Source organism: Ochotona princeps, chromosome 16 (genome assembly GCF_030435755.1).
Source record: "Ochotona princeps isolate mOchPri1 chromosome 16, mOchPri1.hap1, whole genome shotgun sequence".
Classification (NCBI taxonomy): Eukaryota; Metazoa; Chordata; class Mammalia; order Lagomorpha; family Ochotonidae; genus Ochotona; species Ochotona princeps.
The window spans coordinates 27,460,394-27,480,408 of record NC_080847.1 but is presented as its reverse complement, the minus strand read 5'-3'; the positions used below and the strand labels follow the sequence as shown (position 1 = coordinate 27,480,408).

The following is a 20,015-nucleotide window of genomic DNA, read 5'->3' as shown; positions in this document are numbered from 1 at the left end:
GCCTGTGGGGTGGGGCGGGTCAGCTCCCTGACAAGCTCATCACCACCATCTGCCATCTGTGCAAGGGGAAACAGGATCCTGCAGCCATGGAGAGCCAAAAAGGGCCTGAACTCTGGGGCCATCCCTGCCAAGTGCAAGTTAAGCTCTCCAGTCCCACCAGTCCCACAGCCCACCGTGGGGTCCTGCTGGCAGCGGTTTGAAGAAGTAGCTGCTAAATCGCATCCCCTGCTGTATCCTAGTCACTTCCAGCCCCCAGGAGCTGTGTTCATAGTTGTGTGTCCTTTGTCTTTGGAGATCAGAGGCTACCTGGCACCCCTCCAGGCTGGGCCTCCCCACCTTCCTGGGGCCTGGCTCCCTTGCTGCCTTGGTCCTCCTCAGGGCCTCTGAAGGCAGAGGGTAGAGGGCAGAGGGCAGGAGCACACCTTGGCACCCCACTCTTGGCCACGGTGCATCATCTCTGTCTACTTGTGCCCAGGAGCTGCAGTGTGACGTGTCTGTGGAGGAGGACAGCCGGCAGGAGTGGACTTTCACGCTGTACGACTTTGACAACAACGGCAAGGTCACCCGTGAGGTGGGTGTGACTGTCTGGCCCACTGCTACTTGTCATGGTGTCTCTGGACCCTGTCTCCCTGACATAGGTCCTGCTCTTGGGAGGGGTGGGGGAGGGAGGCAGGTATAGGGAACAAAGCTGCTGGAGAGACCTAGTGCTGGTGAGTGGGGCAGGGTGGCAGGGAGGGGGTTGGAGCACCCCAAGCCATGTCCCTTCTTAGCCACGCTGCCTAGGAGCTCGGAGCCATGGGGGCTGGCGCTGCTGCCGTTAGAGTGATCTCCAGCAGCTCAGATGGTCCTGCCCACAACTCCTCAGTCAGCTCTGGCCATGGCCATTGCCCAAGCCTCCCCCTTCCTTCCCCTCCCCCCTCTACATGCCTGCATGTCTGTCTCTCCCTCCCCACCCTCTGCCCCTGAGCCCCCTTTACCACACCCTGAGCTCCTCCCTTCCTTTCTTAGTGCATTAGTCTTTGTCATTTGAGCACTTGCTTTGTACCAGGCGGGAGGACACAGCGGGAACCAACCAGAAAGCTCCTCTCTTGGATGAGGGTGGCAGCTCCAAACAGTTGGAGGAAATAACCGTGGGTGGGATGTGTTTGGGGAAGGGAAGAAACAGAATGGCCTGAGCATGCATGTAAGGCTTCCTGGAGGAGGCACACGAGAGCTGGTATGCAGAAAAGGGAAGTGAGTGTGGGTAGCAATGGAAACGAGAGCGCTCAGAGGCTGATGAGGTGGCCACTTGGCAGGAGAGATGGTCTGGAGCCTTTGGGGCCTGGTTAGCTGGATTCGATTCTTTCAAGGGAAGCCCTGAACGCTGGTGCCACTCCTGGTCATTTTCCTCCCTGGTCACTACAGGACTCCTGCTCCCTGCTACAGAAGGCCCTCATTTGCAGGCATGGATGTGGCCTTGTGTATGGGCATGGAAGTCTGAGCTGGGCTCTGCTGGACTCCACACCTGCCCCTCTTGCGCTGGTCATGGGGTTACTCACACATACCCACAGGGAAGTTATTGTACCCAGATTTTGCGATCCCCAGAAATCATCAGGGGGCTGAAGTCGATGCAAACACCTAAGGGCAGTTTATTTGGACTATTCTAGGCTCCCAGCCACCACCCCAGCCCAGCGGGATGCTGAGCAGCAGTAGTAGCAGAAGCAGTAGCAGCGGCAAAAAGGGGCGGCAGAAGCAGCGGAAGGGCCCAGGTTGGACAGCACAGGATTTTTATACATTTTTGGACAATTCCACACAATTATGCAGTCAGATGGGTCAGTTTAACTGTTAACTTTTTTTAAAAAAAAGATTTATTATTTATTTCATTACAGTCAGATATACAGAGAGGAGGAGAGACAGAGAGGAAGATCTTCCGTCCGAAGGTCCACTCCCCAAGTGAGCCGCAACGGCCGGTGCTGTGCCAATCCGAAGCCGGGAACCTGGATCCTCTTCCCTGTCTCCCACGCGGGCACAGGGTCCCAATGCATTGGGCCGTCCTCAACCGCTTTCCCAGGCCACAAGCAGGGAGCTGGATAGGAAGTGGAGCTGCCGGGACTAGAACTGGCGCCCATATGGGATCCCGGCGCGTTCAAGGTGAGGACTTTAGCCACTAGGCCACGCCGCCGGGCCCTTAACTGTTAACTTTTAAAAAGAACATGTTAGCAAGCTTCTAATCCTGGGTTTGAGTCAAGTAGCTTTCAAATAGTACAAACTGGTGAGCTATAGAGTAGTGAGCAAGTCTTATCTAACAAGCACACCAGAGCTCCCCTTCCTGAGGAGCGCTCTGCCTACGTGGGACCTGCCGGGTGTCACATAGACTGTCAGGCCTGGAGTTCACACAGCCCCCAGCCAAGCAAGCAAGGCAGAAATCACAAAAGCAGAAAACGCTTAGGTTCCTCAGCGTCCCGGTGTTTTGCTGTCAGATGCTCCCATCCTCTGATTGCACCTGCAGTGCTGAAAATGACTTCTCCCCATGTCGCTGCCTCTGCTGTTCCTACCTGGGCCCGACGTGGGGGAGCCTCATGTGCTGCCCACGAAGGGTTTGCCTCTCCTTGCTGCCCTGCTGCCCCTGCTGCCCCTGCCCACATGCTCCCCTTAACCACCCAGGGAAGCAGAGGAAGGACGAGGGCTCCCCAGGCAGGGGTTCACCTAGGCCCCCGAGAAAAAGTTCCCTGAACAGTGTCACCTAACTGACAAGGAGCCCCGGGGACTGGTGTGGGGTCTACTTTTAGACCATCTGACTGTCAGTCCCACTTACCACCATGCTTGCTCCCCTTTGGCATACCCGTTCCCATGTGCCAAGACCCACAGGCTCCCACCGTCAGCCCAGAATGTACTCCTGGGCCAACATCCCCGCTTGGAAGATTGTCCCTGTTCGTCCGATGGACACCTGTTCATTCATGGGTTTCCACCCCGTGAGACTGGCCCTGTTAAAGCCGCAGTCCTTGACATTCAGGCAGAAATTGATAAAGCACACCCCTTCCCACATTCAGTCAGCCCTGGACTGTGAGGTGTACGCTGTCAGGGTGGGTGTTGGTGGCCCCCCACCCGCCTGCTCCCTGCCACCTCCTGGTGGACCTCCCAAGGTGAAGAGAGACTGGGAGCCCCTGGGGCTCTGCAAAGAAGTTTAAGGAACAGCAAGGAGAGTGTTGATCCTCTGTGGGCCTGGCCCATGTTGCTGGGACCACCAAGTGAGCCCGGGAATGAGCGATTGGAACCTGGTGACCCCATAGTCCCTATCTGGCCTCCAGATCCTCTGGTCTGGGTCCCAGGAGGGTTTTCTTAAACAATTTCCAACGTCAAAGAATCTGATGGTCGGTCCCAGAGAGTTCTGGATTTCTGGCTTCTCAGGTGTGGCCGTCAGCCGAGCTGTGTGGTGCCCAAGTCTGGTTTGCCCTAGCATTGCAGGTCTCCCACCTGCACCCTGCTTGGCTGAGGCAGCTGGGCCTGTCCCTGCCACCCTGGTCAAGAGGCTTACCGGCAAGCGAGGAGGGAAGGTCGAGTCTGCAGGTGTCCGTGACTAATCACTGGGCAAATAATGGACGGGTAGAGCAGAGGACCTGACAGATAGAAAAACCTCTTTCCTAGGGGTTCTTAATGTCATTTAACCCAGAAAGCCACCCCTCTGGTAAGCGACCTCAGCAAGTGCCCAGAGCCAAGGGAAATCTGTATCCCTCCTCCCGCACTCAGGACTCTCCCAGACCTCCCAGAGCAGGGCTTGAAGATGTGCTGGCTCTGCTGGGGCTGGGGAATGGGAAGTGGGGTGCCTGCAGCCCCCAGAGGAGAGGAGATGGCCGCAGTTTGGGCAGCATAGTCTCTTAAAGGGCTCAGGCTGTCGCTGGCTGGAGGTGGGAACAGCTGGCACATGTGCTGTTGTGTTCACAGTTCTGCCAAGTGGCAGCCCCAGGCCGGGGGCCAACTCATGTCACCCCTCGGAAGGGCTCCTCCCTGCTGCCTGTGGTCGGCTGCCTTCTCTGTGCCCACAAGGTGGAGGAAGGGCTTGGGGGTCTCTTCCTCTTACTGCAGGGGCACTAGCTTGACTGGCTTAGGGCCCTACCTTCCTGACCATGTTTAACCTTCGTCATGTCCTCAGGACACAGTCCTTTTGGGGTGGGGCTGGCCAGAGACCAGGGTCAGTGCCTGAAAGGTATCCAGCTTTCATGCATGTGGTGCTCTTCAAATGCGAAGCATTGGCCGCTGTGTCCCCGCACCCCTAATTTCCTGAGTCCACCCATGAGTTCTCCAGTCCCAATGAGGGACCCTGCTTACTGCGAAAGCTTTCTTTTTAAAAAAGATTTATTTATTTTTATTACAAAGTCAGATATACAGAGAGGAGGAGAGACAGAGAGGAAGATCTTCCATCTGATGATTCACTCCCCAAGTGAGCCACAACGGCCAGTGCTGCGCCGATCCAAAGGCAGGAACCTGGAACCTCTTCCCTGTCTCCCATGCGGGCACAGGGTCCCAATGCATTGGGCCATCCTCGACTGCTTTCCCAGGCCACAAGCAGGGAGCTGGATGGGAAGTGGAGCTGCCGGGATTAGAACCAGCGCCCATATGGGATCCCAGCGCGTTCAAGGCGAGGACTTTAGCTGCTAGGCCATGGCGCCGGGCCTGAGAACTTTGTTTAGTGCTGGGAACTGACCGCTCTTGCAAGCATGGGGGATGCAGCATCTTGGAGCACCAGTCAGCTGGGAAAGGATGGGAGCCCATTTACCGACCCTTCCCCCACGTCCAGAGGAGAACCCTGACCTCAGAGGGCCCCAATGCCTCCAGGCCCCCAGCTCCCCTGGCCCAGCCTACTCCCTGTTTTCCTTTGAGTTTTTCTTCATGGCTGTCCTTGCTTTACCACCGTCTCTGATGGCAGGGCTCCTGCCACACCAGAGGGGTTCTGGGCTCATCTTCCACCTGGCCCTGCCCACACACAGTAGTGCGCACTTTTGTGGCTGACACACATGTGTGTGGCTGCCTCCCTCCCCACACAGGACATCACCAGCTTGCTGCACACCATCTATGAGGTGGTTGACTCCTCTGTCAACCACTCCCCAACATCCAGCAAGACACTACGGGTGAAACTCACCGTGGCCCCTGATGGCAGCCAGAGCAAGAGGAGTGTCGTCCTCCATCCAGCTGGTGAGGGGCTGCAGGGGCGAGGCGGGGAGGGTCAGGGCCTGCTTGGGACGCATGCTGGGAGCCTGTGGGGGCTTTCCTGGGAGCTGGAGAAGAACCCTTGAAGGAACAGAACTGAGACAGGGAAGAGGAGGAGGGGTGAGCATGGGTGTGCCAGGGACCATGGTGAAGACTGAGTGATGGTGAAGGTGGTGGCACAAGACCAGCTACAGAGTCTGGGGGAGGAAAGAGGTGGGACCCTCTACTGAGTCCCTGGCTGCAGGATCTGGCCTTCCACAGAGCCAGCCCAGAGCTGCGGGGGCTCACCTGGGCCTTTTCATGCTTGTTTATCAGAGCTACAGAGTACCAGGCCAAGAGCGGAGACAAAGCCTGCTGAGGAGCTACGCAGCTGGGAGAAGCAACAGCGTGCCCCACTCAGGTACAGCCAGCCATTGGTCCTGTTTCCCAGGGCTGCAGAGATCTGGGATGGGAGGAAGGGCTCCTAGCACTCACCAGTCGGCCTCCACGACTAAGCATAACAGCCTGAATGCCCTTGTCCCTTTGTGCAGTTACGTTTTGGGACAGGTGCACCTAGGAAGGTGGCCTCGGTGGGACTGGGGAAGAGGGTGGGGCTTGCAACAGGGTCTAGCCCATGGACATTTCTGCCTGGAGTTGTGTAAGTGACCACACCAACAACTGTTTCTGCCTTGAGGTGCCCCTGGCCATCCAGTGGGCTGTGATGAGTCAGTATTGTCAGATTTCTTTGAAGTTCAAGGTTGTGGGCAAGGTGGCAGCTATGTCGCACCTGCTGTTATTTCTTCAGTGGCAAGGAAGCAAGGGAGTGAAAGGGCAAGAGACTGTTTAAGGAGAAACATTGAGTAAATGAGTACACAGCAGGTGTGAGGCTGTGGTAACACGGGATGCAGGCAGTAAGGAAGCGACTGCATTTGAAATTAGCGCTCTCTTGGGAGACAGGAGCTCATTGGAGCAGCAGGTGCCAGCGTGCCAAGGCCTAACAATTCGAAGCTAGAACAGGATGCGAGTGAAACTGGGCTATATAGGAAGTTGGCAGGCAGATCAGAGGTTCATGAAGGGGACAGAGGAGGCCCATGACAGTGCCTGTGTTTGCTGTACTCTTCCCTCCACTCAAACACATGTGTGCGGACACACACTCACACCTGCATGTATATGCATGCGGATGAGCCTCTTTCTGGGCTCTGGTGCATGTCATGGAGTCAGCCAGCCTACACTTTACCCTCCCTGCAGTGCTGGGCTGGGAGTTGGCCCCTACCTGCCTGCAGTGGGCATGTGCAGTTTGAAGTGTCTTCAGTAAGCCCCTAGGTTTGCACCAGAATCCTCTTGTATCTGCTCTGGGCCTGGTCAGAGCAGAGTCCCAGTGCACTGCTGCTTGAAGCCCAGAAGGCTATCTCTGATGGCAAGGAAGAAACCAGGGGCGAGGGTTACAAGATGATTCCTCTGCCCCCTACCCAAAACCTGGAAGGAGACGGATGAGGGGTCAGGAATGTACTCACTGGGCTGCCCCACTTGCAGATTCCAGGGCGACAGCCGCCTGGAGCAGGCCGGTTGCTACCACCACTACGTGGATGAAAACATTGAGAGGAGAAACCACTACTTAGACCTCGCCGGAATAGAGAACTACACGTCCCAGTTTGGGCCCGGTAAGTGTTTCCTGCATCCACCAGCTGAGGCGGGCAAGGTGTGGATGTCAGGTGGTGTCTGCTGGACAGCCCCACCTCTGAGGAGGTGATGTGAAAATGCTTTCCAATGGAAAGTCATTCCTGCCCCAAATCAGACACAAATCAACTGTCATTGGGGGCATTGTGCATGGTGACAGATAGTCCTCATGGGTCCCAGCCCTCAGCTCAACCTGGTCCAAGCCAGTCCTGTTCCCAAGGCAGCCACGTGGCCTTCCATTTGCTGCTTTCTGCTGTACCAGGCACAGCCTGCTCTGTCTCCATCATTGGGAACTTCTGTTGGTGTTTGGTGATGGCCTTAAGAGCTCACCCCTGCCAATGCCCTGAGCAGATGTTGATGCCTCACCACTGTCTTCATGCTTCTTGGTTTCTTCAGAAGAGTCACCCCCCAAAGAACCAGTTCTTCCCACTTAGCACCTGGGAAAGCCCCACTTGCAGAGTTTTCTCGCAGAGCAGTGACAAGTGCAAGGGTGGCTGGCTTGGCAATGTGGAGGTCAGGGTGACCCTGGGCTGTGTAGACTCCAGCACCATCATAATTGTTGCCATTCACCAAGTATTTGTTGGTTCCCAGGCTCCCCTTCAGTGGCTCCGAAGTCAGAACTGCCCCCGCGCACCTCCAACCCCCCTCGATCTCGCTCCCACGAGCCGGAAGCCGTGCACGTCCCACACCGCAAGCCCCAAGGTGCGGAGACGGGTTCCCTTCACCTCCTGGACACCCCCTTCACCAAGGTCTCAGAGCTCCAGCAGCGACTTCGGGGCACCCAGGATGGGAGCAAGCACTTTGTGAGGTCCCCCAAGGCCCAGGGCAAGAGCACAGGGGTGGGCCATGCGGCCAGGGGGCCAAGGAGCAAGCCCCTTCCAGGAGCCGCCTCCACCATCACCACCATGCCCACGGTGGCCCCCTCCACCCACCTGGCCAGCAGCCCTGCCCTCTTCCCCACTCTGGCACCTCTTGGGCCCAAGAAGCACAAGCACCGAAGCAAGGAGACGCAGCAGGGCTGCCGGGGCCTGCAGGCTCCCCTGGGTGCAGGCAGCAGCATGGTGGGGCGGGAACATGCCAGGGAGCTGCCCGCAGTGGTGGTGTACGAGAGCCAGGCTGGGCAGACGATCCAGAGACACGAGCACCACCATCACCACGAACACCACCACCACTACCACCACTTCTACCAGACCTAGAGCCCCGTACAGCCCTGCGGCCACCATATGAAGGACCCCGCCCCCAGCACTCCCAAGGCATTATTATTCTATTAATTATTGTTATTATGATGGTTATTGTTATTAATAATTATTGTTACTCCACTAATATTTAGCTAGCCTTCATGTAGAAGATATATGGAAACACAGAACTAAACTTTTATTTATATGTCCTGGGGACTGCAGAACTCACCCAAATGAATGACTGACTGTGGGTTTTGGAAGTGGGTTTGGCCTATAGGGGGCAGAGACTTCCGAGCTGCAGTGTCCCCTCCCCACCCCCTCCCTCCACCACAGATCACCTCCCACCCCGGCCAGCGCCATGAGAACCCTGGCCAAAAAAAAAAAAAAAAAAAAAAAAAGCAACTCTGCCCCATCCAAATGCCCTGATCTGGCCCGGCTTCCAGAGCCCCTTGAGATCTCCGAGAAGATAAACAGCTGCTACCTCTTAGTCTTAACTCTGATTTTATTTCACCCTCCTCTGATTGTAACGTGCTGTAAGGAGTTCAGCGGGCTGCAGGCACGTTGCCTTCTCTCGCTCTTGTTCGTCTTAAGTCCCAGCCTGGAAGCCTTCACTGTCTCACACCTTTCCAGGGGCCTCATGCCCTTGCCCCAGACCAGCCGCATCTTTCGCTGCTGTGCACAAGGACAGACTTCCCCTCCCTGCTACTCGCCCCTTTAGAAAGACACACTTGCACCTGTTGAAAGAGCCATCAACAACCAGCCTTCTCCTTTGGGAAACGACTGGAGAGACAACCAGCCACATAAACCGCAGCGTGGTTTTCCAGGAGTGGGCAGTTGTGTGGTGTTGGTTGTGATGGAAGACCTGGGAGCCTGGGGTTTTCCCATCAGCCGATATCTTTGTCCCTACATGCCATGCTCCAAGCTTTGGCATCCCTAGGTCCACGCCCTCTGTCCGGTCCTGTAAATATACGCTTGCAGGCATCCACTCTGCTGTGCACAAATCAGTGATGTGCTTCTCTGGCTGCTTCCTGAGCCTAGATCTGTGACCCTGCATGTCTCCCTCCAAATGCCAATAAGCCGCTTGCCTCTCACCAATGGCTGGGATCCAGCACATTTTACACACCAGTTGGGATGCAGAAGCTTGGTTGGGAACCAAGGCCAGTGGCCAGCACTGGGATCCTGGATCAGTGTTCTTTGTCTGCCCTGCATCTTAGGAGGCCAGGAGGATGGCTGGGCTGGCCAGGTGGAGTCCTCCATGAAAAATGGGCTACAGGCTCGCGTTAGGTTCTTAAAATGAATTGGACAAGGAGAATCGTGATAGAGTGGGCCAAAGCCTCCAGAGAGAATGCAGATTTCTGGGCCGGTCTTGTGGGGGGCCGAGGGGAGGGAATCAGCAGCAGGCGGGACGTGGGGGTGGGGAGGACACCCAGGAAGGGGTGGGGAGGACACCCAGGAAGTGCTGGGGCCTCTCCTAAGGGTGCAGCCAGCCACAGGAACCCTGCCCACTCTGAAGTCACTGGATGCCAGAGACTGAGAAGCTCAGTGTAGATAACAGTGGGGTGCAACTGGAGGGATGGCAGAGGGACGTGGTTCCAGCCGCCTTCTTCTTTGGCTTTGTGTCAGCCATGCCAGGATCTGTTTCTGCAGGGCGCTGAGTTCGAGTTGAGTGTAGCTGGTAAGGAGTTATTTCTGAAGGAAAGAGGGTTTATTTGTCATCATCTTAGTGATTTTATACAGTGCTGGCGTGCCTGAGACAGGATTTGTACAGGCAGACGGTGGTAGTTCATGTGAGGCTGAGAATGAAGTCATTTGCTGGAGACCAGCAAATGTCTAGTGTCCCGTGGGATCCTGCAGGCCCTGGTAGAGACCCCACCTCCAGGGTTGAGTCTCCCTTGAAGGGGTTGTAGGTTTCTGCTCCATCAGGATCCACCCAGCCAGGAAGGCAAGAGGGGGCTGGCTTTGAAGACCAGGGATATGCATGGAGCCTCGCTCTCTGAAGCAGTACTGGCACCCTATGGTTTGTGAGGGTCATGACGCCCATGGGAAATGGCTCTTCCCCCAGAGGAGAGCCCTTGAATGGATTTTGATTGGCTGGACTGAGAGCAGGGCCCATGGGTAGACCAATCATCAAAGCCCGTTTGGGGTCACACACCTGTATGAAGCAGGGTTCAGGGTAGGAGCCATGACAGTCTCAGAATTCACGAGAATGAACATCAATTATGGGCAGCTGGTTTTCCAGTGGAATTCCTCTGCTGCTTTCCCAACCCCACACTGGTCAATATTCTGTTGTTATTTGATGACTCGATTTATTTACCCTTTCTAAAATTATTTATAAAAATAGTAGCCTGGGGCCAGCCTTGGCATAGCCGGTTAAGCCACCACCTGGGATGCCAACATCCCATGTGGGCGCTGGTTCATGTCCCAAATGCTCCAGTTCCCATCCAGCTCCCTGCTGAACTGTCTGGGAAGGCAGCAGAAGATGTTCCAAGTACTTGGACCCCTATACCCGTGTGTAAGACCAGGATGAAGCTCCTGGCTCCTGGCTTTGTCCTGGTCCTTGTAAGTTTTCGGGGAATGAACCAGTGGGTGGAAGATTTCTGTCCAATGGCCTGCTCTGTAACTCCGCCTTTAAAAAGAGTAATGTGCACATGTATAAATAGTAAGGGCGGTTTTAGAAATTGGAATTAAAAGGTAAGATTATTTTGGTGCAAAAAAAAATGTTTTAAATCTGTGCACATTCATGCATTAGAAAGTTAGCGTCCCTCCAACCCAGATCCCATAGCCAGGGGCTCCCTGGGGGCATCTCGCTCTGCCAGTCACCGTGTGCTCTAAGTGGAAGTCCATGCCTCAGCTTCCCCCTTGAGCACTCAGCCAGCGCAGTGCATGGTGGTGGGTGTGTGGTGGTGGGAGTGTTGCAGTGGGAACTTGACAGATGCGCGGCAGTGCGAGTGTGGCAGTCGGTGGCTATGTGGTGGTGAGAGAGTGGCAGTGGGAATATGGCAGGTGCATGGCAGTGGGAGCGCCAGCCAGAACTGGCCAGCTCTCCTTCCCAGAGGCAGAGTGTTACAGAGCTGTCACCATGACACTCTGTTGATCCACAAAGTTGTGCCCCTGTCCCTGTGGACTCCCCACTCCGAGCGTGGCATTGCTCTCAGACCTATTTTTAAGACATGAAACCCTGCAGTTACCGCTTAATCCCCTTCCCTCCCCGCCCTTTTATTTTTGCATGAGGCAGACCGCGGTATCTGCACTCACACACTCTTTCTCTGCGACTTCTTCTATTTGGGGATCTTCCACTCTGGGTCACCCAGCCCTGGCCCCTTCTCTCTAGCAGCTGCTCCACCATTGCTTGGAGGCCTGTCACTGTGGCAGTTGTCCCACATCTCCCTGCCCAACCCCCCCCCCCCAGCAGGCCTGGGGTGGAGGCACTGCCTGGATGGTCCTTGTACATGACTTGTCTTGGCACCCACCAACAAGAATGCTGGGGGCAAAGTGAAACTGCCAAGTTCAAGAGCAAGTGTGATATTAACGTTGATGCTGTCCCGAAAGACCTCTCTTAAAAAGCGGTTATACCATTCACTTCTTGGCCTTTGGCTAAGATCAAGTGTAAAAGTGGTTGTATCAGAGAGCTAGAAACTGAAAGATCAAGGAGGAAAGGAAGAAGGGAGGAAGGGAGGTAAGAAAGGAGATAAAGCCCACTAGAGGGTGGAAGTCATGTTTTTTTTGGTGGGGTTTACACATGTTTTCCTGCAGACGGGTGTGAGCCACAGTTTGGTGGTGGTTGCAGATCTGACTCCCCAGCCCCACAGAGCAGTCACTGCTACTCAGGGTGGAGGTGGGCCCTGCGGCTCAGCTGGCCTCCAGCACTATGGACACAGCCCTAGCTGCTCACAGGAGGATGCCCCATTCCTGCTGGACACTGGGGAAGCCTACTGTGTTGGAGGCTGAGAGCATTGGGGAGGTCCCCAGCTGTCTGCTCTTCCGCTTCCCCAGGGAGCACAGGGGTCCCAGATCCCGGGCAGGAAGTCGGGGGTGGGGAAGGGGGAGGCGGATGCACTTCACACCCAGCCATTCCAATTACACGTTCTGGCAAAGCAAGAGCCAGGAGTGCTTTCTTCAACTTCCTCCCCCTTCTCGTCTCAATGTTTAGATCTCAGATCATTACTGGGCCTGAGGGGAAGCTGGCTCAGGGGTGGCAGGTGCCGGGGGTGGGGGGGAGTGCAGGGAGGGGAGAAGGCATTCATGCCTCAACGTGGGGCCTGTCAGACAGCGCCACTAATGACCCTGCTTCCACGAGACCTGTCAGCACTCCTGGCAATAAAAGGCAACCCTGACGGGGTTTGGTGCTGGCCCCACCCGCCGCCCAATCCTCCTTGTTGAAGATGTGGGGCTGCAGACACCCAAGCCTGCACGTACCGGAAACACTAAGGCAGTCTTGTCCTCCAGGCCCTGCCTGGGGCTGATACTGGGCAGCAGCGTCCCCACAAAGGGAAGTGGCTGTGGTCTCATTTTCTATAGCAGAAGGTGGCCCAGTGGTGGTGAGAGGGGTCAGCTGGCAGTGCCGGGCCTCCTGGCTGTCTGACGGGCCTCTTCCTCCCACCACCTTCTCCTACACAGTAGAATCCTGGTAGGGTCACATGGGCCTGGATAACATGAGGGGCTCCCCTATCCAGATGCCTGGTGTTCTGGACGTAACCTTGGCATGGACTGGCCTGTTGCTGGGGGTCAGGGAGGAAGGAGCACTTCAGCATCATTAGGAGGGGTTTCAAAACACGGTGAGTGAGTCCCACTTGGGAAGAGGCTCATCTGCAGCTCTGGGGTGCTTCCCAGGTGACCTCCTCCACAGCCAGGGTGTTCCCAGAGCCTTAGGTTTCTCCCAGTTGACCTCAGAGAGCTGGAATCGCCTAACCTTAGGGCAGTAAGGATCTCCCAAGGGGCATAGTCAGTGCAGACACCCAGGAACAAGTGGCCAAAGTGCTGTTGCTGTTGGATTCCTGAGAAACCCCAGTGGCCAGGGCCTTGACACAAGTGGGGTGGAAGCCAGCGACTGTGCCTTTAGGACATGTACATCCGTGTGGGAAGGCAAGCACCTGCCACACTAGGAACCCCCTAAAGGCTGCTGGCCCTGTGACTGCATGGCAGGATGGAACTGCAGGATTGCCCATGAACTACCCACCCCTCCTCTCCTCTCCTGCCATCAAACTGCAGGTGCCAAGAGAGCTCCATGTAGTGAGATGCTAAGAGTCTTCTGGCCAGATGCTGCCCTCCCCACTGTGACCCTGCTGTGGCCACCACAGGTCCCTGGAATTAGGGAGGTGTCAGGGGCTTCTAGAAAGGTTTTTTTTTCCCAGTCTTGCACTTGCTTTGGGATCTGTGGTCAAGGCTAGCTGTGGTGATCAGCTGCAGATATCAGCTGCCCCCTGCACTGGTTCTAAGCTGCCACAGCTCCTAGAAATCACATTTAAGCACACCCTTCAGACAGCCCTTCCCCAGCCCTGTGTCAGGGGAGAGAGGTGGGCAGGGCAGTATGTGGCATCTGAGGCTTGGAGGAGCATCAGGGTCCAGGGATGGGCAGCTGAAGGGAAGAGCAGTTCAGAACCCTGGACCATGGCCCAGTATGTCAAGGTGAGAAGCAGAGTGGGGCCAAGGCTTGAAGGAACCCTAGACCCAAAAAGATCACCTCTCCCCTCTCCCCGAGCTTTGCCCCTAAAATCACTCTCTTCTAGATATAAGGGGATCTTCAAAAGTTCATGGGAAATGCATATTATGAAGAAAACTATGCCCACATCTTAAAATGCTGTGTACCAAAAGAAATGTGTCTTACTCTGCTTTTCCACAAACATTTTGGAGCCCCCTTGGATTTCTGACAGCAGAATTCTGAGTGCAGTTACCAAAGTAGCTTTTCTTTTCTCAGTCTCCTCTTGGGAAGCAAGGTCTAGCATCCTTGGAGTCTCCCTCCCCAAACCCTTGCCAGCTGACATGTGCAGGGATGTAAATGGGACCCTGGGTCTGGAGGCTCCTTTCCTGGTGTATAGGATTGCTGGATGGGCAAGGATTGCTCCTAAGGGCCTGGCACCTCCGGAGTGATTAAGAAATGGAGAGACAGAGGGAGGAAGGATGGGGGAGGAGGGACAGGGGAGGAGTAGCTCGCATCCCTTCCTTTGGATTTATGACATCCTCCTGCCTGTGAGTCTTGCCTTTGGAATTTTACAAAACAGTAACATTTCAAATGAAAGTTTGGAAAAGCAATATAGTGTCGCCAGCTTTTAATTTTGCTAAATAAGAATTTTTTTTTTAAAGAACTGCAGTTTCATACCGTTTACTAAAAAGAAAAACAAACGAAAGAGCAAGGGCATACTTTGTCTTTCTATTAAAAGAAGAAAATTCTGTTTGTGTTGTCTTGACATTGTTGTGACTCCTGGAAGCCAGTGAGCATTTGGTCAAATGTTCATGGTGTTTTTGGACACACTGTTGTCCAAACAGATATTTCTCCTTGAACTCTGAAGTCCAGGCGGGCGCTCTGGGAGCCTGTTCTGGTTTGAGGTCCTCAGCTGCTGGCCAGAAGACAGTGGGGTGAACTGGAGGCTGTGCTACCGGGGGAGAGGACTGCCCAGGGCCTCGGTCACTGTCAGTCCCTACAGAGTCCCAGCTGCAGCCAGAGCATCGGAGGCCCAGCCTGACCTGACCAGTGGTTGGCCTAGTGCTGCGTCTCTCGTGGGTGCATGGTGCAAGGGCTGGATGGAGGCCAGCCCGCCTTGTCCAGAACCACCTTTTCTGACAAGCTGCGGGGGTCTGGAGCAGGCCTCGGCTTCCCTTCTGCTCCCAGCTCCCTTGGAACCTCTGCCAGACCCCTCTGATGTGGTCATTCATAACATGGCCACCAACATGCCATGTGGTACCCATTCAGAGTGTCAAAAATCCTCACTTTTAAAAAAAAGATTATTTATTTATTTATTTATTTATTTATTTATATTGGAAAGTCATATACAGAGAGGAAGATCTTCCATCCGCTGACTCACTCCCCAAGCAACCTTAATGGCTGGAGTCAGGCTGATCCAGAGCCAGGAGCTTCTTCCAGGTCTCCCACATGGGTGCAGGGTCCCAAGGCCTTGGGCCATCCTTGACTGCTTTCCCAGGCCACAAGCAGAGAGCTGGATGGGAATTGGAGCAGGTGGGATTAGAACCAGCACCCTGGGGACAAGTTGGTGGCCACATAGTCCTCCCTTCCCTGGTGCCCATGGGTCTTGACAAGGACCCATAATGACCAGCCCAATGTCCTATTCCACCATTCCCACCAGATCCCTGGAGACATGTTGGGGGACTGCAGGTCCTGCCTAGCTTCTTGCCTTGGCAAGATGATACCATGTTCTCAAAGTCCCCTGTGGTCCCCCACATTCAGCTGACTGTGCTGGGCATCACAGAGGAGTCTCGTCAGGCAAAGATGGGCAAGTGCTAAGTGGCAGCCTGAGCCTGAGCCGCACCCTGGTGAGCCTCCTGCAAGCCTGTGGTGGACACCTCAGCCGCCCATCCATACACAGCCTAGCTTTGTGGGTGTTTCTGTTGCAAGGCACCTGACTTTGCTCTGTATCCTGTGCTAACACGGAGCTCCGCCTACAGGCCCTGGTAACTCAATCTGAAACAAAGCTCATTTGGCACAGGGGTTCACCTGTAAGGCAAGACGCACCCCTCTCTCCTTACGAACGCTACCCAGCACTTCAGCCTGGTGCCTGGTACCCTTTTCAACAGGAAGTCACCAGCAGTAACAAAAAACAGCATGGATGTGTTCCAGATGTGTCTGCCTAGAATGGAGTCCCACCTCCACCTCTGCTTCTGGTCCAGATTCCTGCTAACACACCTGAGATTTAGCAGATAATGACTCAGGTCCTTGGGCCCCTGCCACTCCTGCAGGAGACTCGAAGGGAATGTATGTCTCGCAACTTCATCTTGACTTAGCTCTAGCGGGGAGTGAAGCAGCAGATGGACAATCTTTCTGTCTCCCTCCCCCTGTCTTAATAAATAAATACATACATAATTTTGAAAAGAATCACAATGACATATTAGGGATTAAACATGGAGTTCAGTGAGTAGGCGAACTCACACATCCAAAATCTGTGAACAATGACACTATGGGTAAGTCTATGTGCTCACGCCTCCCCCAGTGACTTGCTTCCTATCAGAGCTCTGCCTGGGGCACCAGGGATCATCCAGTAATCCCAAAGGCCCAGCAAAAGCAGCAGCCTGTTCCTGGGCTCCCGCCCAGCCCCGCCCAGCCCCAGTGGAGCCTTTGCAGATTGGCTTTGTAAACCTGCAGGGGGAATTGGAGGATCTTGGAGCTGACCTCATTAACATAGAGACTCCGCCTCTAGAGGGAGCCAGCTTGCAGGAACCTTCCTCTCTGGTGGCGGCATGGCTGGCCTGCAGTCCATGGGCTCCAGGCACAGGGGCCTTGAGGGACTCAGCTCCCCTGGCCAGAGCCTGCCCCCTTGCACACCATCCCCCAGACCGGCCACAGTTGCTGAGGTCACCTGGTTCCATTTCCCCTTGACTCCATTCCTCAGGAGGTAGCACTTGATTGTGATTTGGCCCAGAGCTTCCTGGCCAGCAGATTCCAGCATGCTGTACCTGACCCCTGCTCCCGCCCGCCTTCCCTCTCCGTCGTCTCTCTCCTTCCCTGGAAGTCAGTCTCTGGGACATGATCGCTCCAGCCTCCGAGCAAGATGGAAAAGAGCCAAGAGTGCCTCAGCCTTGGCCCTCACTTCCCAGAGAGGTCCTGCTCAGGTCCCACTGGCCTCTCTGCAGGTCACACTTGTCCCTATTCTATCCTCAACTCCAGCCTCTGTCCAGGCCATCCTTGTCAATAGTTCACGTGTGATCCACTACTGTGATCAGCCCGAAATGCTGCACGCATCCTTCCAGCTCCACGGAGCTTGCCATCTCTCCAACAGGACATTGGGGAGACATGTGAGAAACTCTCCCTGAAGTCACGTGGAAATGGGGACCTCAAGGACGCTGAGCGATTATTGAGGGGTGTGGGGAGGAAGGACAGCTGATGCAAAGTCCCTGAGAGAGACTTTGGTAAGAGAGGGGGGATGAACTGACAGCATGGCTTAGCAAAAGGCAAAAGGAGGAGGGTGGGGAGAGCAGGACCAGGGCAGGACCCACGGTCACAGTGGAGAATGTGCTCACTGGTCAGACAGGATGTGACCCTGTGGCCACTGTGTGCCCAAGTGATTGGGAGCAGTGGCCTGCAGAGGGGACACTGGTTGCGGGCTCCGGCGCCGAGTTGACAGATGGGAAGTCGTTTACAACCTTCTAGTCCATAGAAATCTCTGGATCCACAGCAGCTTCCTTGCCGGTGAACCTCAGAGGTAGGTGGGGAGAGAACACAAAGAAAAATCGGACAGAGCTGTGGGGAGAGAAGGAGGCCCTCTGGGTGGTGATGCTTGCCGTGCTGGCACTTGGAAAGGCCTGAGAAGGAAGGCAGTCCGGACTCCGGTCCCCTGGCTGGGCAACAGGAAGGCAGCAAGGCCTGACATGGCTTACATGTGGGGGGTTGGAGGAGGCCCAATGTTTCCACCCTGGGCTGGGACCTTTGAAGTCGGTGTGGCCCAGTGGGGAGCAGGCGTGTGTGGAGCTGAGCTGCTCAGGGGGGCCGGGGCAGGGGCCAGGGGGTGGCCGCCACTCTATTAGGCATGCTCGAGCAAAAAGAGAGGCGAATCCAATGATAATGTACATCTGTTTCAGGGAATTTATAAGCTTTGAACATTTTTTATGGGCAGATAAGTGGATCCTTTTCTTACCATAACTTAGAACTTCAAAGCTGAGTGTGTGGATAATGCAAATTGCTGAAATGTGAGATTTTTTTTTTTTCCCCTACAAAGAGGTTTCCGAAAAAGACAAGGAAGCAAAAGAGAAGGGGGGGGGGGGTGGGAGAGAGAGAAAGAACACAGGCTAATTGATGCCACAGTCTTTTATGTACATGGCAAACATGGGGCAGAAATTGATTCTTATGAACTAAGAAATTGGTGGGAGAGACATGGAGAGGAAGAGGCAGCCGCAGGGCAGGTGCAGAGGCCGGGACTAGAGCCAGGCAGGTGGGCCTAGGCTGTGGGTCAGAGCTGGACACATGGCAACCCCCTTGTTGGAGGCCTTACCCTTGCTGGGGAAGACAAGACCAACTCCCTCACCTGTGACAGTGATACAGGACTCCCAAGAGCTAGTAGTGTCCATTCAGGGCAGGACAGGGCACCTGGATTAAGGCTGGATGGGACGGGCATGGGCCTGAGGGGTGGCAGTGAGGCTGGGTCAAGGGGTTTCCCAGCTGCCCCCTCTGCGTAAGACCCTGCTGGAGGCTGGACTAGCCAGCCAGGCCCTGGCAGGACTGAACTTGGAGTGTCTGTTGCTTACAGTGGAGGAAGCATCCTTGTCCATGCCAGGTCGGGGAGGGGGTGGAGGGCTCCCAGGGCTTGGTCATTCTGCTGGAAACCCCCGAGGAGCCCTGCAAGGCTTGGGGCAGGTGTCCTGGAGATGGGGAGGGGGCAGTGTACAGGCTCTTCCGGCAACCCCCAAGAACTCCATGGAGACTCCGTGGTGATGGCCAGCATCCCGGGCAGGTCCACGCTTGCCTGCACCCCATGAAGCCCTTGTTTCACTCCGTGCTGGAGCCACCTCCTCCTGGGTCACAGTGTGGCCTCTTGAAGGTGACAGAACCTGTCCTCACCCTCCATCCTTCTCACAGCCCCTCTTGGTTGTGCCCCATGCAGCAGCGCCCTGGCGACCCCTCACTCCCTCCCCTCCACTTCCTGCTTCTTCACCAGCACCTGTGCTGCTCTCCACCCACTGCCCTCACCTCCATCACCTCCCCCTTTCCACCTCGCCCATCTGACAAAAGCGGCTCTGGACAAAGCAGAGTGGTGGGCACCAATGGCCCTGGGGTCAGACGAATGCCTTCATCGTCAAATGGCCCCTGGCTTTCTTTTCTTATTAAAAGACTCATTTATTTATTTGCAGGGCAGAACAGCAGAGAGAGAGAAGGAGAGGAGATCTCCCACCTGCTGGTTCACTTCCCAGCTAACATGCAACAGCGAGGGCCGGCCCCAGGCTGCAGCCAGCAGCGACAGGCTCCATCCAGGACTCCCATGTCAGGGGCAGGAACCCAGGCAGTTGGCCAATCCCTGGCTGCCTCCCAGGCACGTTTGCTGGGAGCTGTAACAGAAGTGTGGAGTAGCCACCAGGCAGTGATGGCACTCGGATCTGGGATGGGAGTGGCCTAACCCGCTGTGCCATGGCACCTGTCCCACCATTGGCCTTCTTGTCCCCCAGGCCCTCGGTACAGCAGCAGCCACTGTTCTTGACTTGGTGGCTGACTTTTCCTGGTGTTGACCGTATCCTCCTCCATGGCCAGGCTGCTCATGGATCCTCTCATTTTCCCTATAAAACTAGGATCTCTGGTTTTATATAGAAGAATAAAGACTATAGATTTCAGACTTATTTGCAGCTGACTCCTGGTCAGTTGCAGGTGTCCTGTGGCAGCTCTGGGGTCAAAGACAGCTGGTTGACAACCCATCACCATCTCTTTTCTTCTCTTCTTGTCTTCTGTGCGGAAAGCAAATATGATGGCTGGAATTCTAGCCACCATTCTGGCCTATAAGGACAAAGCTATAATTCCTTACAGATGGTGAAGGGGCTGGAAGAAGCTTGTGTCTGTGAGGGCTATTCCAAACTTGGACATCCACAAACAGACTGTTCTGTGGGGGAGGAAACCAATTTCTTGTCTGAATCACTCTCCACTCGCAGCCAGTGTTAGGAAATTGTTTTCCAAACACCAAGCCCTGCAGGACTTTCTCCAGCCTCTCTTAGCTACTCTTAGCAGCTGTCTTTGCCTAAGTCTTTAAAAATGGTGGCATTGAACCTGAGCAGGAAGGCTTCTGTGCTGTCTCTGCAGCTTCCTGAGACTCTACAATTATTTCAAAATAAAAAAAAAAGTTTTCTTTAAGA

General features: G+C 55.1%; 1 protein-coding gene across 1 annotated transcript in view; it reads left to right on the top strand.

Annotated features, from left to right (window-relative positions):
• Positions 1 to 8,226, top strand: part of NKD1 (NKD inhibitor of WNT signaling pathway 1) — a 76,302-nt gene extending 68,076 nt beyond the window's left edge. Inside the window, exons 6-10 of the mRNA XM_004583838.2 lie at positions 476 to 571; positions 5,022 to 5,169; positions 5,500 to 5,584; positions 6,697 to 6,824; positions 7,432 to 8,226. Coding sequence (XP_004583895.2) covers positions 476 to 571; positions 5,022 to 5,169; positions 5,500 to 5,584; positions 6,697 to 6,824; positions 7,432 to 8,036 — 1,062 coding nt within the window. The 3' untranslated portion in view covers positions 8,037 to 8,226. The remainder of the gene's footprint in view (positions 1 to 475; positions 572 to 5,021; positions 5,170 to 5,499; positions 5,585 to 6,696; positions 6,825 to 7,431) is intronic.
• Positions 8,227 to 20,015: the final 11,789 nt, after the last annotated feature.